At 45.2% G+C, this 17,465-nt stretch overlaps 1 protein-coding gene across 1 annotated transcript in view; it reads right to left on the bottom strand.

Annotated features, from left to right (window-relative positions):
• Positions 1 to 17,465, bottom strand: part of LOC129869342 (zinc finger protein GLIS1-like) — a 158,630-nt gene that overhangs the window by 33,591 nt on the left and 107,574 nt on the right. Inside the window, exons 3-4 of the mRNA XM_055943675.1 lie at positions 16,417 to 16,642; positions 13,236 to 14,673 (exon numbers count right to left, since the gene is read on the bottom strand). Coding sequence (XP_055799650.1) covers positions 13,236 to 14,673; positions 16,417 to 16,642 — 1,664 coding nt within the window. The remainder of the gene's footprint in view (positions 1 to 13,235; positions 14,674 to 16,416; positions 16,643 to 17,465) is intronic.

Genomic DNA, 17,465 nt, shown 5'->3' with positions numbered 1-17,465 from the left:
CATGTAAATGACTAAAGAAATTGTTCCGATCAGCCATTTTGTACTCACACGGTCCCGCATAGTTTGGGGCAGATGAAAAAGTTTGTGAATGGCATCGTCTACAACAGGAAGCATTCCTATGATGACTAAATGAGGCATCTAGAGTAATGGCCCACCAGCTGCTCTCTGCCACAACAAGGACTGCGTCCCAAATGGCACCCTATTCTCGATATAGTGCACTACTTTTGACCAGAGCCCTATGGACCTTGGTCAAAAGTAGTGCACTATAAAGGGAATAGGGTACCATTTGGAATGAATCCTAGCACTTTTGATGGAGATTGAGGGGGAACTATATGATGGATTTGAACCCTTGTTGCTATGGCGGACTGGTATAGAACGACTTATAGAACTACTTTGGGTAAGTCTGGCTCCAGAATACATGGTGAGTCGAGTCATCATGGAAGCACTTAACCTGTTGAGACTCAGGGGCCTGCGTTCACATATGTGCCAGCTTCCAGGCCCTGTATTACATTAGAGAGCTAAGATGTGATTTCCTCGTGATCGGGGCATCGCTGGGTTTATGGCTCAGTTTGAGAGGGAGAGGGAGAGGGAAGTGGGGTCACACACGCCTACCATAGTACAGCCCTTCTCTCTTTGATAAAAGTAAAAAAGGATAGATCTTATTTGCTGATCTGATGACCTTCACTGTTAGCGTTCAACAGCAACTGTTCATTCCCAAGCCGAACTCCCCGTTTCCGCATAAAAGCCATAAATGCCCTCAATGTGCCATTGGTTCAGTGGCACACCTTGTCTGTGTGTTATCTTGAAACTGGCCCGGGTTCATTCGTACCCCCCTGTATGAAAACAGACAAACTGTGCGGGAGTTCCCATTGAAATGCACTCAACTTCCAACACAAATGGGGTCACGTTTCAGCCAAGTGACCAACCGCATCCATATCAATGCGCTCAAATGAGAGTGGACAATGTTTAGACTGCACCAGAACTAAAGCCTTAACAGTAGTAGGGTTTTTTTGGCAGACTTTCGATGTTACAGGGCAGAAGTTGACTTTTAAATCATGGTTGCGCCAACAACAAAAAAAGAAATTCTGAAGGGGTTTCTGAAACGTCAGTCCATTTGAGATTGAAGGAAGTTCAGTTGGAGGGCTTGTGTATTGGTTACAGCCAGAGTCTTATATTTAGGAGCCCTTAGATTCTTGTTCAATGTAAGGCTCTGGTTACAGCAATGAAGATAGGTAAAAGAAAGACATTGGTTTTGGTGGACGAAAATCATTCAGGATCTCTACTCTTATGAATAACCATTCATTGAATTGTGAGTCAAAAAAAGGTGATTGAAACTCATTATTCAGAGTTGGTGCGTCATGACTGTGTTTTATGGAGCTGTATCTCTCTCTCTGATTACTGGCCCTGTGTTTACCCTAGCTGCCCTAACCATTTCTAATAGCTAATTAGAGTGTATTACACAGCCCTGGTGCCATGACCATTAGTAGACCATCAAGGCATTAATTATAAACCTTTTCGCCGTAACTCGAACCCCCAGAGTGAGGGGAACGTTAGTGAAAATCCTTAACACGATATGTGCTTTGAGCCGGCTGCTGGACTGATGTTACTCCCAGTCAATACCGTATCATCTGTGACAGGTCTGAGAGCAGCATCCTCTCTCCTCTCTCTGCCAACCCAGGCTCAATCTGTCCAGGACCTCTCCCTCACACCTGCTTCCATTCCCCCCTGCACCTCTTCTCTCCTCTCCACACCCCTTTCTGGGCAAAGCTCCTCTTCCTCCGAGGCTTCGGTTGGTTCCACAATGGGGACTGTTATACAAGTGGATGGATTCAGATGCCTATTAGATGTCATTTATTAGTTGATCGCTTTGATACTTTTTTCTTCCAGATTGTTCTATGTTAAAGCAGCTTGACTCATACCGGCTCTCTCTTAATTCAATCAACTGTTTCTTCATCTCTTGAATCCCTCTCTCTGTCCACCACTGTCCCTCTCTCCCTCCTCCTGTGTACCTCTGACGTCAGTCTCTCCTGCGTCTTCCGGCTCTCCCTAACTTCGAAAAAGTAGGAAAATGTATGCGCTCACTACTAGTTGCTCTCAATAAGAGTGTCCGCTAAATGACTCAAACGTAAATGTACAATGTAGCCCTCTCTCCTTCTCTACCTCTACCATCCCTCTCTCAATCTCTCTCTCTCTCTCTCTCTCTCTCTCTCTCTCTCTCTCTGTACCCTTCTCCCTTTTGGCAAACTGCTCCTTGTCCACGCAACAAAATAAACATTTCAGAGGCGCCGCGTGCTGCCAAGCCAAACGCCTTGACGCCACAGGCCCCATAATATTCAGAGAGAAAACAGTCGCTGCGAAATTAAACAATAGGTCAAGATGGCATTGTGATCACCACCAAGCACTGGCCCAGCAAGGCGAAGAGCCGAAGAGAGAGAAAGGGCATTTTGCGCAACTAACAGTCCCTCGGAAAGAGATCGAACAGCGAACAGCGGGCGGGCATCATTCACTCTGCTGGAGAACGTCCAGACCACTAGAGCCTTCTGGGTAATGGAGAATGGAGCGGCGGCTGCCCAAGACGTGGTGAAACTGAACTGCTAACGGTGCCCTCTCGGTTTGTTCAGTTCTTAGTGTGCCAAAGTCATGCTCTCTTGTCTTCTCTCTCTGGGCGTCGGGGAGTCCAGTTTCACGCCAACGCGTGGATACGGCTGGCTGTGATATATCAGCCTGCAACCGGCGTTCAACGTGTCAGTCCTTATCAAGGCTAAAGTATATCACCCCTCATTCGTACTTCTGCAGATGTCCAAGTATTCACTTCTGAATAAATCAATTCATATCAACATTTCAGTAAGTGGTTCCATGTTCACATTTAATAAGTCAATCCCCATTCACCACCAATCTGCATTACTGTTTTGGCCCATGTTTCTAATGCCTGGCTGCAAACACATTCGTTTAAGTGCAAAAACAGTCTCTGTTCCTGAGCAATTACTTTGGACAAAAGCAACCTGCCAACTGCAGGAATTGTGAGGTTCCAGTGTTCCGATTGGTATTCCACAGTAAACGTTTTTATATTTGTGGAATATTTTCCATTACATTTCTCATCAGACACTTGTTTATGTTAGCCGTAATATGAGTCTGGGCCTGGCACTTGCTGGCCGCACACTGTGGCCGCACAATGATTTTTCACATGCAATATCCATTAACAGTACCATCGGTTGACCAAATTGTGCATGACCTAATGTAAATCTTGGCTTCATCCCTTTAAAATATGAAACTTGGCACATCAGCAACACTGATTTTGGTTTCATTTTGCTCTGTGAAATGGACAATCTGAAAGGATCGGTCCTACATGCCACAAACGTAATCGTTGTTATTACAGAAACCAAAGCTAGCATAAGACAGGAGAAACAATAAAAAGTTCCCAGACTTATCCTTAATTCTGTAAGGAAACAAAACCAATGGTCATAAATCCAGCATAAACCTTTTACATCTATGTTAAAACTAATTCCGAGGCTGAACTGATCCAATGTGAAACACATGTTTGAAGTTGTACAGGATCATTTTCTGGAGACTGTTCAGCGTCACTGGAGGGGTGTAAAACTCTATGGGACGAATGTAAATCAGATGTCTACCAATCGAACTCTCTGGTTCTGAATAAACCAAGCCAGTAGCACCCAACAATGGGGTCTGTACAACGCCACAACACAGCAGGTTAAACATTCTAGGCGCCGGTGTCATGACAAAATTCTCCACTATGACAAAGCGTACCCCATCTCCAGATGGGGAAGTTACTGCGATGTCGTTGCCCCCCCCCCCCCCTCTCTCTCTCTCTTGCTCTCTCTTTCTCTCTCTGGTCTAGGGTTGCAAAATTCAGAAAACGTTCAATAAATTCTCTGGGTTTCCAGAAATCCTGGTTGGAGGTTTGGGATTTCCTGCTTACTCTCTCCTGATTCCGGGAACCCTCCAACCGGGATTTTGGGAAAACCAGTTCCTGGAATTTTGCAGGAACTTTGGTCTCTCTCTCTCTCTCTCTCTCTCTCTCTCTCTCTGGTCTCTCACTCTCTCTGGTCTCTCTTTAGGGTTAGGGTCTCTCTCTTTCTGGAGAGAGCTCTGATACAGCTCTGTGGTGCATCTCCATCATAACAAGCAGAGTGAAGGCTTGACAGTGTAAACAGACAGAGCCTGTAGGGAGAGTGGACAGCCTCATTGGCCTGGAGGACTGAACCCTTTGCTGGGGAACGCTCCCAGCTCTAATTGCCCTGCTGAATTCCAGCTGTTAGTCAGCGTTACGGAGCGCAATGTTCTGCCAACGCTATGAATGCTATGAAAAAGCTCCCAAATATGGATCACATTCACATTCACAATGTACCAAATCACTTGCGGGTATATCACACAGCGTGTTGAGTTGATTCTGGGCTGACTACTTTGGGGATGACATCGTTTTTATACAATGATTCAACGAAACTCTCTTCTACTTTCCTTCTGGCCTCCTCTTCCTTTCAAAACCGTCAAATGTCACCTGCTAGCTAGCCAACCTAGCCACTGAACACCACAGTGCGTATGTCAACATAACCCTACCACATAACACATTTTATTTCAATCCATTAAAAAAATGCTAACATCCATCCCTCTCTCTCGACAGTACCAGTGTCTGTACTGTAGCTACTTTATATTAGTTGCTGGCCCAGAGTGACACTGGATCCTGGTCTGACTCTGGAGTCTGGACTGGTCTGAGTAGAGGCGTAGTCCAGGGGCTGTGGTCTGGCGGCCCTGGCTCTGAGGCAGACATGGTCTGGGTCTGGAGAAGGGCATATAAAGGTGTCTCTTGTTGCTCTGTTTATTGGGAGATGTGACGGCGGTCAGGCTAGGCGAGGGAGATGATGTTTCTCTGGGCTCAGTGGTTTGTGTGATGCGTGTCCCACTGACACCCAGCCCCCCTGATACATCAATACCTCAACAACACCCACTCCACCTCTGGGTACTGAGAGATTTACCTCTGTCCACATACTGTTCACACACTGTCCCACACACTCCCAACAGGCCCGGCTCACACACTGTCCCACACACTCCCAACAGGCCCGGCTCACACACTGCGGCTCACAGAGAATGTTTGCGGAATGGCTGCTGCTCGGTCACAAATTGTGTCTCGTCAGTCAGTACAAAAACGAGGCTAGTGTTATGTAGGGAGTACTACGCTCGAGAAAGTATATTTTTCTTTTTCCTGGTAAACTGCCTCCAAATGTTTCCATAAGAAGCTTGTCTGTCCTGAGGATTTAAATGGTTTACACGCGAGACCCCATGTTTTATATGACCCTTGACACTGCAGCATTAGAGAACCCAAAGTGCTTTGTTTGGAAGCGTTAGGAACTATGGCAGCACCCCAAACGGCAACCCATTCCCTATATAGTGCACTACTTTTGACGAGAGTCCTATGGGAACAGAGTGGATCTGGTCTAATGAGGCCCATTACCTCAGAGGGAGATCCCAGAACACATGTTAGACCAGTGTTCTACAACAGGCCTGTTCAGGTCCCCATCCATCCCTCAGAGATCCCAGGAACGTGCCTGGACAATAGACCCTGAACACGGCTCTGTTCGTCTCTCCCATGTATTAGAAAACTGATCTGGCCCACTGGTGAGGTTAAACTGATTAAGGACTTGGATGGGACACAATTATGACACAACCACTGCGCTATGTTAGAGTCAAGCCTGTCAACTTCAGCCCGGTCGATCAGGTTTCTGATACAAAACCGTGATTAAATGTTAAGGAAATTACAAACTCAAAATATTGCATTCCAGACAAATGTAATTAGGGTATCGCATATAGTGGATCGTCCATGCTTTGATACCTGGTTACGCAGTCTGAGACAGGGGAGCTGGTTCACTGCATCTCTAACTCTGTTTCACTGTGGCTTCATAATACTTTTATCTGTGTCAGCTGTAGTGAAATGAAATATAAAAAGGACTATTGAGGCTCTTTATTAGTGGTCATAATCATGGTTCAGCGATATATATATATATTTAGATCCAGACCCAAATGACGAGAGAGAGAGAGAGAGAGAGAGAGAGAGAGAGAGAGAGAGAGAGAGAGAGAGAGAGAGAGAGAGAGAGAGAGAGAGAGAGAGAGAGAGAGAGAGAGAGAGAGAGAGAGAGAGAGAGAGAGAGAGAGAGAGAGAGAGAGAGAGAGAGAGAGAGAGAGAGAGAGAGAGAGAGAGAGAGAGAGAGAGAGAGAGAGAGAGAGAGAGAGAGAGAGACTGGATTGCATTACTGTAAGGAGATTGACTGGAAAACTTTTATGGCTTGACAAGAACTTGGCCGGGCCTATTCGACAAGGAAAACAAGCAAGATCCATCTATTTCCAGGCCTTTCATTGCCATGCCAGAACATCAGTCCCAGACCATTTCTGCCAGCAGTTTCATCATACTAATATATGTATCGCATATGGTCAGTGTTTCTCCACTATTAGCATGACGCCCGAGACAGCCAAGTGGCACATAGGATCTGACAGACGGCAGAAGATAACGATGGCATGACATTATGGCTTCATTGCACCAACAGAATACATGAAATAACAATTGGACATGGTTGACCACAGGCTTGATTGATAAGAGATTGAGAGGGTGGGTACATAAACGATTGACAGCACGCTCTGAACCCACAGTCATACAGCCGTGGTAATCATGGGTTGACACTGTCCTTTCCAGATACACCACAGACGGTTACTGTGAGCTCCTATTGCTTTGTGCTCCGAATTCAATTACTCTGGGCTTTCAAATTCTAGGCAAGCTATCAGAACTCAAGTTGACCCATACAATTATCCATTTAGTCCTGACATGTTAAAAAAAACAAAAGAAGCCTCTCTCTCTTTCTCCCCTATTGCTTCTGAGTATCCATGTTTAACTGCATCGTACAGAGTTCTCCTCCAGTACAGAGTGTGTGGGTCTCTGTGAGCGCTGAGCTGGCTCATGCCTACAGACCTGGCCGTCTAGGTTAAAATTCTGAATCGTATGTCTTCATAGGTAGCTGCTACCGGGCCAGAGTCCCAGCCTCTGAAAGATTGCGCGGGCTAAGCAGTCCAGACAGGCCGGAGTGTCAGCGGCTCGTACTGGTACAAACACATTAATATCAACGTCAGTCGCCGCCTGCGCCCTACGCACAGACGGCTCCGGTTTCAGGACAGCGTTCAGGGGAAAAGTCGGGTCATGTGTAGAACCTCAGTTTTAATTAGCTAATGGCACTGGCCGTTTCATCTCCTGTGTCGGAGCTGATTGCTCACAAAAGACTCCATTTACCCGGAGAAAACACCACGCCATCTTGGCAACGGACGCCGCTGTATGTCTCAACGTCTGCTTGTGGGGGATTTGGCCACTCTCTTCCAAAAATCAGTCTAATAAATCTAAATATGTATGTTTGCTGGTTTCACACCTGTGAAAAAAAATGAAATTCCATGATCTATGCTTTTTTTCCAGCAGGTCCCTGGCTGACTGCAGTCAATTTTCCTTCAGCATATGATGGTGTGTGTCGAGAGAGTGGTTTCATTAGGCAGGTGAGGTGGTGGCTGGGGTGTGTTTTATTATTATGATGTGGGTGGCTCAGTGCAACTCTGAGTTCTCAATCATTCTCAAAGCTAAAACCGAAACTATTCAATTTGGAGGGTAAAATACCAAACGTGTTCTTAAAGTGAAATGGGTAAGACTATTTTATTGTTGACAGAGAATACCTGGTATATACTTGGAAAGTACATGGTAAAATGGTAATTACATCTGTCCTAATTCTTTTGATGGCTATATCCAATATCTTTGAATGAATTATATGTAAAATAAACCATATCTTCTATTTTATTATACAAATTGATAATTGAGCATATGTCCCCTCAGTTTCAGTTTGCCTCTGGCCCTAACAGATACTCAAAAACCTGAAAAATATTGATGGAAGACACAGAGTTATACAGTGCCTTCAGGAAGTATTCATACCCCTTGAACTTGTCCACATTTTGTTGTATTACAAAGTGCAATAAACATTTATTTGATTGTCATTTTTTGGTCAACGATCTACACAAAACACTCTGTAATGTCAAAGTGGAAGAAAAATTCTAATATTTGCAGAAATAATTATGGAAAAAACAAGATAAGTAGATAAGTATTCAACCTCCTGAGTCAATACACGTTAGAATCCCCTTTGGCAGCGATTAGAGCTGTGTCTTTCTGGGTAAGTCTCTAAGAGCTTTCCATACCTGGATTGTGCAACATTTGCCTATTATTTTTTCTAAATTATTCAAGCTCTGTCAAATTGGTTGATCATTGCCAGACAAAAATGTTCATGTCTTGCCATAGATTTTCAAGCAGATTTAAGTCAAAACTGTAACTCGGCCACTCAGGAACATTCACTGTCTTCTTGGTAAGCAACTCCAGTGTAGACTTTGCCTGTGCTTAGCTCCATTCCGTTTATTTTTTACCCTGAAAAACTCCACAGTCCTTAACGATTACAAGCATACTCATAACATGATGCAGCCAACACTATGCTTGAAAATATGGAGAGTGGTACTCAATAATGTGTTGTATTGGATTTGCCACAAACATAACACTTTCTATTTGGGACAAAAAGTTAATTTCTTTGCCAATTGTTTTGCAGTATTACTTTAGTGCCTTATTGCAAACAGTTTTGGAATTTTTGTATTCTGTACAGGCTACCTTCTTTTCACTCTGTCAATTATGTAAGTATTGTTGAGTAACTACAATGTTGTTGATCCATCCTCAGTTTTCTCCTATCACAGCAATTAAACTCTGTAACTGTTTTAAAGTCACCATTGAAATCTCTGAAAAGTTTTCTTTCTCTCCGGCAACTGAGTTAGGAAGGATGCCTTTATTTTTGTAGTTTCTGGATGTATTGATACACCATCCAAAGTGTAATTAATAACTTCAACATGCTCAAAGGGATATTTAATGTCTTCTTTTTTATATTTTTAACCATCTATCAATAGGTGCCCTTCTTTGCGAGGCATTGGAAAACCTCCCTGGTCTTTGTGGTTGAATCTGTGTTTGAAATTCACTGCTCAAACAAGGGACCTTACAGATAATTGTATGTGTGGGGTATAGAGATGATGTAGTCCTTCAAAAAATCATGTTAAACACTATTATTGCACACAGAATGAGTCCATGAAATGTATTATTTGACTTGTTAAACAAAGTTTTATTCCTGAATTTATTTAGGCTTGCCATAACAAAGGGTTTGAATACTTATTGACTCCAGAAATTTCAGCTTTTCATTTTTTATTAATTTGTAAAAATGTCTAAAAACATAATTCCACTTCGACATTATGGGGTATTGTGTGAAGGCCAGTGACCAAAAAAATCTCCATTGAATCCATTTTAAATTCAGGCTGTGACACAACAAAATGTTGAAAAAGTCAATGGGTATGAATACTTTCTGAAGGCATTGTAGGTTTAAAGAGTAAACTGAACCACAATGAGTTATATTGTCTAAAAGGTAACTTGACCCAGTCAACTTCTCAGGTAAGTCACTGAAGAAATTGAGGGTAGCACAAGCGAATCCTTCAACAGGCCTTCTCAACATTCATATAGTCCAACATTGTGCAATACTTTCAATGGACATGATTTCAAAACAATTTCATACCATTTTGCCATTCAGCTAATCTGTGGAGACATGGAGAGAACCAAGTAAAGAACCAAACGCAAGTTACGGTCCAGCATGACGTGTCTCATCAGGTTCTATATTATTTCGGGTTTAGATGAATATTAATCTGAACTTCAGGGTGCAGAATGGAGCTATCCGACTCAGAGACATTAAGTCTGCAGGACCGTCTCGATATAACCCACTAAGTTATCAAAGCCTGTGACTATGTCAGGGCTCCGGTTGCTGGATATATTTTTAATATTTATGCAGACAAGATAAAAAAAAATCATAAACTAAAACAACACTCCGAATTAGGCATGAAACATAACAGGATATTGCAGAGAGATTATGCCATTTCCTTTTCGCCTGTGTGTCCCTGCCTGCCAGACTACCATACAACAGCCCTGGAGCCTGCATTAATTGTATGGGGAGGGGGGGGGGGGGCTTTACAAGTTCTCCGAACTCAATGGTTACAGATGGAGCCACAATTTTTATGTGGGACCGCGTTAAACATAGCCAGGTATGGACAGTGACAAGCGAGAGGTCGGAGTACGACTTTTGTGTTGTGATAATGACTTTTTCCTGCCAAGGCACCGCATGAAACAAATGCTGTGCAGCTGGAGGAGGCTGGAGGGGAGGGGAGTGTTATGCTTGGATGTGAGCGCAGCTCCAACTCATGAGCGCCCACTGGAATCTGCCGCTGGAAAGATAATAAAGGAATTAGCTGGGGGGGGGGGGGGGGGTTCTGGAGCATTTGGTCCTGAATCAAAATGTCTCATCTGTTTCCTCTGTGCAAATAGCTGGAATTCCTAAATGCCTTTGTCTATTGCCTGAGCACAGCAAACACAACAGGCATCATTCAAACGCTTCTGACTGCAGTGGTCACAGACGCATAAGGACTAAATAAGGCTACGAAATAAGATACGACGACATATACACACACATGCTGTACGTGTAAGTGCGCACACACTACAGATCATAGCCCACATTTGTGACAAATTATGGCAGGGATCTATCTCCATAGTATTGCACATGAATAACCACACACTCTCAACCATTATGCCAACACAAACTCATTGCCTCTGACACATGCAAAACACGTGCAGACTTTCTTCCACTTTCTCTAAGGCTTTCTGTCGAGCTGAATCGAAATACATACTCATTAGAAGTGTTTATGCAAGTCTGAATACATTTCTGTTTTTGTTCAGTTTGAGAACTGAGAGTGTTAGAATCCAACATGGATAGAATCAATACCTCCTATTGTAGGGGTTAACAGAAATTCAAGTAAGTGTGCGGGTGTGTGTGTGTGTGTGTGTGTGTGTGTGTGTGTGTGTGTGTGTGTGTGTGTGTGTGTGTGTGTGTGTGTGTGTGTGTGTGTGTGTGTGTGTGTGTGTGTGTGTGTGTGTGTGTGTGTGTGTGTGTGTGTGTGCGCGTGTGTGTGTGCGAGTGTATGTGTGTTTGAGGCCTTGCTGAGGTCTGAGTGATTGGGAGGCTGTGATGTGTAGCTTGGACCCGCACACACACTGCCTCCCGTCCCGAGATAGAGTCCAGCAGTTCCATTACACTGAGGCGAATTGTTCTAGTGTTAGCATCTGGTAAGCATCTCCCCACACAAACACACACATACATTTATGCATACATGTAGTACAGTACGTACACATACAGACACACACAAACACACACGCCGTCTATTTCCCTTCCTGTCCTACGTGGCACCAAACTGACCACAGGGGCAGAGTTCGAGACACACTCAGGTTATACTGGCATGAACAGTCACAAGAGAAGAAGAAATGTGAGTGTTTAACGTATATACAACACTCTCTGAAAAAAAAACGAAACCAACAGCTGGACCAAAACACAGGGAATTTGTTCCCAGAACTCCCTAGAATTCCCAGAATTTGCATGAAAAACAGCACAGAGTTGAGAGAAGATTCACAGCCTGAGCACATTTTGAGCTACAACATGCACACGCACTAATGAATGACGGCTCTGAGGAACTTCCAGTAACTTCCAGCGCTCATTATACATTCAAATACTCCACTACACATTCATGTCAAAATTCCTATAAAATGTAGCTAACAATGTAAAGCAGTGTTAAGTGTCACTTTAACACATAGCCACTTAAACTGCATCTCATTTAACACTTCCTTATAACGCTCGCCAGGTTTCACACTTTCCCAATAATGAGTAGCCAGTAAATTATACCAAATATTATTCCCTTTTTTTATATATCGCCTGGATTTCATAAAACATAAATAGAAATAAAATAGGTATTTTTGTGGTGTTAGGCTACGATCGTATTGCACAATGATAATTCTATTTTGGATGGTTTTCCTAGAACGAGGAAGAACATTTCTGACAGGGGTTGGGTGAAACTCTGAATTGAGCAAGACGAGATATTTTACCATCCATCCCTCTGCTTCGTAGCCTCTTCTTCCACTAGACTACTACATATTTCCCTGTGTTTGTTTTGGATTAAAAAAAGCCAGTTCACTTAATACTTGTGGGACAGCTAAACATTTAAACCTTCCATGTAAAGGGATCAAGTGTATGCATTGTTTGGTTATGTTAACCAGATGTGTTAGTTTTTCATGATCTGAATCCCTTCTTAAAAAACGGCAAAGCGAGAGAAAATAAACATGACATCGCCCTACACAAATTGTGGACTATTGTGTATTTGGACTAAATCCTTCTCTAGGTTGGAGGGCTTTTTCCATTTGCTAAGGGATGCTGGGGAGTGACAGTTTGACGTTGATTGGTGTGTTGACTTGTGGAATTGGAGAGTTTTACCTGTAAAGAATACAACCACAAAGCTATTTATACAGCAACGAGCGACACTGCTTCAATTATAACGCTTTTCTTCAATGGAAAATGTGTGCTTCAAACATTCCGCCCAAAAAAATACTGTGACTACAAATGTATCCATTTTCAATAAAAAAAACGATTCTGATTTTATCATTGAAAAAAACCTTTGCAATGAAAAATCAGTCTTGCTTTTGGAAACAATGCATCTTATTGATGTAGATGTTTCCTTGAATTACAATTGACCATCAGTCTCTGAGTATATTAAAAAAAATTTTTTGACTTCTATCACCTTCACACTGCACGTATTTTGGTTGGACACCAACCAATTTCAATGAAATACCAAATAAGGGATATACTGTATTAGGAACTAATCTACCATCAACTTCACATGTTCATGTTTTACACATGTACTGTACACAGCAGCTCCAAAATGTATGTTTAAATAAATGCTCTCTTGGCCTGCTCTGTGGAAACTAGAAAAAGTCATATGCAGGGATACAATCAAACTGGTTGCACAAGCTGGGAAGTGTTAATTTCACACAGTAAAAATATACTGTGGAAACAAGAAATGTAACCTACAGTACAATGGACCATAAAAAATGGCTTCCATTCAGAAAAGTGGGCTGTGAACACCATTGGCTGCCGACACCAACCGTAATGGCTTGGTTCTCTACTCAGGGTGGGGAATTACTAGAACGGCATGGGTACATTCAATATGGCCGCCGGCACACCCATAACGTTTACTTGAATGGGGATTTCCGTTCAATGAATTATATTTCTATGGTGGGGAGAGGGACTCACCATACACTTGTTGGGCTTCTCTCCCGAGTGGACCCTCATGTGGATGAGGAGTTTGTAGCGGGCGTTGAAGGGCTTGTAGCGGCGAATGCAGCCGGCCCAGAAGCAGGTGAAATCCTCCCCTTTACGCTGGTCGATGTGCACCTTCTCGATGTGCCTCACCAGCTCCTCCTGCTGCTCGTACGCCACACTGCAGTCAATCCAGCGGCAAACCTGCTTGTCGCTGAGCGGCCCACCGTCCTCTCCCCCGACGGGGCTCGATGTCTTGAGGCCCGAGAGGACAGAGGATGAAGATGATGTGGGCTGGTTCTGGAGGTGCAACAAGCCCCCCGGGCTTGGGCCCCCGTACTGGTGCAGGTGGTAGGGTGGGGGCATGGAGGGCCGCGGGGGGGCAGGGTGGTGGGGATGAGGACGGAGGTGGCTGGCAGCAGTGCGGCCAGTCAGGTGGTTATAATGGTGGTGATGGTGGTAGTGGTGCTGAAAGAGCTCCTCCTCGCTGGGAGAGAAGTCATCTAGAGGCTCCTGTTTCAGAGCTCCTCCACCAGCCCTCTGACAGCCCTCCAGCATAGACACGTTCCCAAGCAGGCCTCCCGTCATCAAGGCCCCACTCATCAGCAGACTCAGCCCATCGGCGCCTGCTCCTCCTCCTCCTCCTCCTCCACCCCCCGGGTGCATGGAGCCGGGCTCCTCACACAGTCCCTGGTTCTGCTGCTCCGGGTCCAGAGACGACACGGAGGAGGAGGAGGAGCCCAAGGAGGAGCCCGAGGAGAGGGACAGAAGGCAGGCGGCAGGCGAGGGCAGCTGACAACTCTCCTGCGAGAGGGGCTGCTGGGGGCTGCTGCACTGCTGGGGGGGTGGGGGCTTGTGGGGGCCAGCCCGGGAGGAGAAGCCGCCGCTGGGCTGGGGTGAGGGGTTTGTCCGGAGCCCGTTGACACAGGCCACCACGGACATCTGGGAGGAGCAGATAATGGCAGTGATATCGATCCCCTCGGTGGCGGCGGTGACGGCGTTCGCGACGGCGCTAGCGTTACTGCTGGCAGCGGCGGACTGGGAAGCCAGGGACAGGCAGCGTCTCTTCAGGCTGCTAGTAGTGAGCAGCCTCGCTGAATGACGGGAGCCGCTTGGGGACAAAGACAGCGGGGAGGAGCCATCTTCATTATTAAACGGGTACGCCGAGTCTGCCGATAGAGCACTGCCTAAGCCACTGCCGCCGCCGCTGCCGCCGAGAAGTCCCTCCATCCCCCCCCGCCGGACCCCCATGTTTCCCCTGCTGTTCTGGAAGGCACCCTGGATTGTGGTGGGGACCCCTGGTCCCTGTGAGATGTTGTAGCCCATGGATGCCTCCTGTTTGATGGGATAGGAGAGAGGAAGTGCCCTGGCCCCGTTGGAGCTTCCGCAGCCTGGGTCGGGAGAGACCAGGGATCTCTGGAAGGCAGAGGACCTGTAGAGGGGAAAAACACACGGCAGGGAATCTGAACAGAGCGAGGCTATTAGGACAACACAGGGGAGAATATGAGCACTATTAGCCGCCCGCTGTTGATAGATAAAGGCCACGGCTGTCTGGGTCCTGCCAAGTCATCCTTCCCACATGCCGCAGCTTTCAGTCCTCGCACAACAGCAAGGCTGTGAGCTGCAGACCTAGCCTAGAGTGGGCTCTCTCTCTCTCCCCCTCTCTCTCTTTCTCTGCTCTCCCTTGCTTTCTTTCTCTAGCTACTAAAATAACATCTCACCCCAGAGAGCCCCCACAGAACTAAAAGTCTTAGTCAGGGGGTCTAACATCCACTTCACACAGCCAGAGAACTTTCAGAGAGAAACGGAAGGTTAGTTAGTGACTTGTGGTGTCCCTTTCAAAACAGGGCAGCATCCGCCAGCAGCAGATGATCCGGGAGTGATTTCATGAATAAATGAAAGGGGACCTTGAGCCCTGTGAGCAGTTATGAATGGGCATTTATGGCTAAGAATAGGAGAGCGGCAGATAGAGAGGACAGAAGGAGAGGCGATGGATGAGACTTCTTGTGTGTCAATAGTCTGACAGGCTTTGATGACACAAAGGGGTTAAACCTAAGCCTACATGTTGGGATAAATAGGAGTCACCTGGTTTGTTGGCATAATGGCGGCCTGTGAAGGGTCAGCGTTTACAATACTGTGTATTATGGTGGGAATCTTGCCCCCGGTGAATGGGGAGCCAGGTCGTATTTCTCCATGCGTCGCTGTGATGTCCTACATAATAATTCCTGTCAGTTCGCTCATTATGGATTTTGTGCAAAGCTCTTGAGTGATGTGAGAAGGCCCCTCTTTCTCTCTCTCCTGTCTCCATGAAGGAATTGTCTTTGTTCTCTCTCTCTCTCTCTCTCTCTCTCTCTCCTCCTTCTCCTCTCTCTCATCTCTCTCTCTCTCTCTCCTCCTCTCTCTCTCTCTCTCTCTCTCTCTCTCTCTCTCTCTCTCTCTCTCTCTCTCTCTCTCCTCTCTCTCTCTCTCTCTCATCCTCTCTCTCCTCTCTCTCTCATCTCTCTCTCTCTCTCCTCTCTCTCTCTCTCCTCTCTCTCTCTCTCTCTCTCTCTCTCTCCTCTCTCTCTCTCTCTCTCTCTCTCTCTCTCTCCTCTCTCTCTCTCTCTCTCTCTCTCTCTCTCTCTCTCTCTCTCTCTCTCTCGACGCACACTGGGGAAAAGTGCTAGATAGAGCCAGAGACTGACTTTTTCGTAGTCAATAAAGAGTGGGTGAGAGAGAGAGAGTGCCCCCCCCCTTTCTTTCATGAGCGCTATTTCCTGTTTGGCTGCAGCGATGGCATTCAGAGACAATATGGGAGAATTGAATGTCTGTCCAGAAGCACTTAGGAGTGTATAGAGGCCAGAGAGGGTGATAGGAGTCTTTTTCTGCCTCCTCTATGAGAAATGTCATTACATGCTATAGGTAATTACATTTGACAGATAAAGTACGCATTTATATGGGGATTATTATCAATACCATTACCTGCATAGAATGATTACTGTTCATTTTATCAGTATGATAATGTTATTAGTGTTAATACAATAGTATAATGTGTACTGCTAACATAATTTCAGGTGTTTCAAAAATACAAACAATCTGATCAACAGAAACAATCGACAGACAGCTATACTGTTTCGGTCCTGTACTGACCCCTATGTTGCCGGTGTTCTTGTCAGAACCTGTCTGTCGTTCTTACCTGGCTTCAGCCTGCTGCTGCTGGCTATCCTGCAGATGAAGGTTGTGTGTGGGTGTGGGCCGCTCACAGTGGACACTGTGGTAATGACCCACTGGACCTGGCTGGCTCCCTGGTGGCACCGGCACCGCCAGACTCTGCCCACAGCGCATCAGTGCGCCCTCACTGCCCCCCAGCTCTGGCCCACTCTCCTTCTCTGGGCAGTAGGCACCGCTGCAACTGCCGTTCACTGGAAAAGGGAAAGAGAAGGGATGAAAATGACAACACTGTCTGTAACCCTCAAAGTCCCAAAAATAAGATCCGATTTTATTCACTCCCAACGGGGAAGTTTGTTTGCACAAGCAAACACACACAACACCAATAAATACAAACTTATGATGACAATGACAGCACTATAACCCCTCAGAGTCCCTCTCTGGATCTCTAGCTGGAAGTTGGCTCTGTTAGCCTGTTTCGCTACTCTAACGACAGAACAGAGAGATTAATAACTGCCATAGAGTGCAACAGATCTCCTCTGAGACGCTTCCATCAGTGACATGTTGAAATTGTATCAAATTACGATCGATCTCTCGAGAACAATCGCTGGCTTCGAGTTTGTGGATCCGTTGATATATGGAGTGGTTTTGTGCTCTTTGGTGACCTTTAAAAGCTGATGACGTCAAAAGATTAGACTTGTGTAAATGCTTGTTGAACTGTGTACAGATAAGCAAAAACGTGTGATGGGGCCGTACTCAAAAAGATTGCATAAAGCTTACTTCATCATTTTTAAATTATTATATAATTTTTTACTACATCCAGTTAGCATATACAGACTTGTTGGCTTAACAGCCTTCTTCAGTGTGTAGACAATAACACTTTATAGTGTGAATCTCATTGATATTATTAGTAATGTGGGGAAACTAAACAAGAGCGAGAAATTAGCTAATTGTTTGCATTGATGAATGTTCCAAATGCTCTTCTGTCAGCTGGGTAATTCTAATTCGATTACAGGAAATGTATTTGTGTTGAAATTGTGAGAGAGTATGCTGAACCACTAGCATAAACAATCTATA

This window comes from Salvelinus fontinalis, chromosome 14 (assembly GCF_029448725.1).
Source record: "Salvelinus fontinalis isolate EN_2023a chromosome 14, ASM2944872v1, whole genome shotgun sequence".
NCBI lineage: Eukaryota > Metazoa > Chordata > Actinopteri > Salmoniformes > Salmonidae > Salvelinus > Salvelinus fontinalis.
This window is presented reverse-complemented; position numbering and strand designations above follow the sequence as displayed.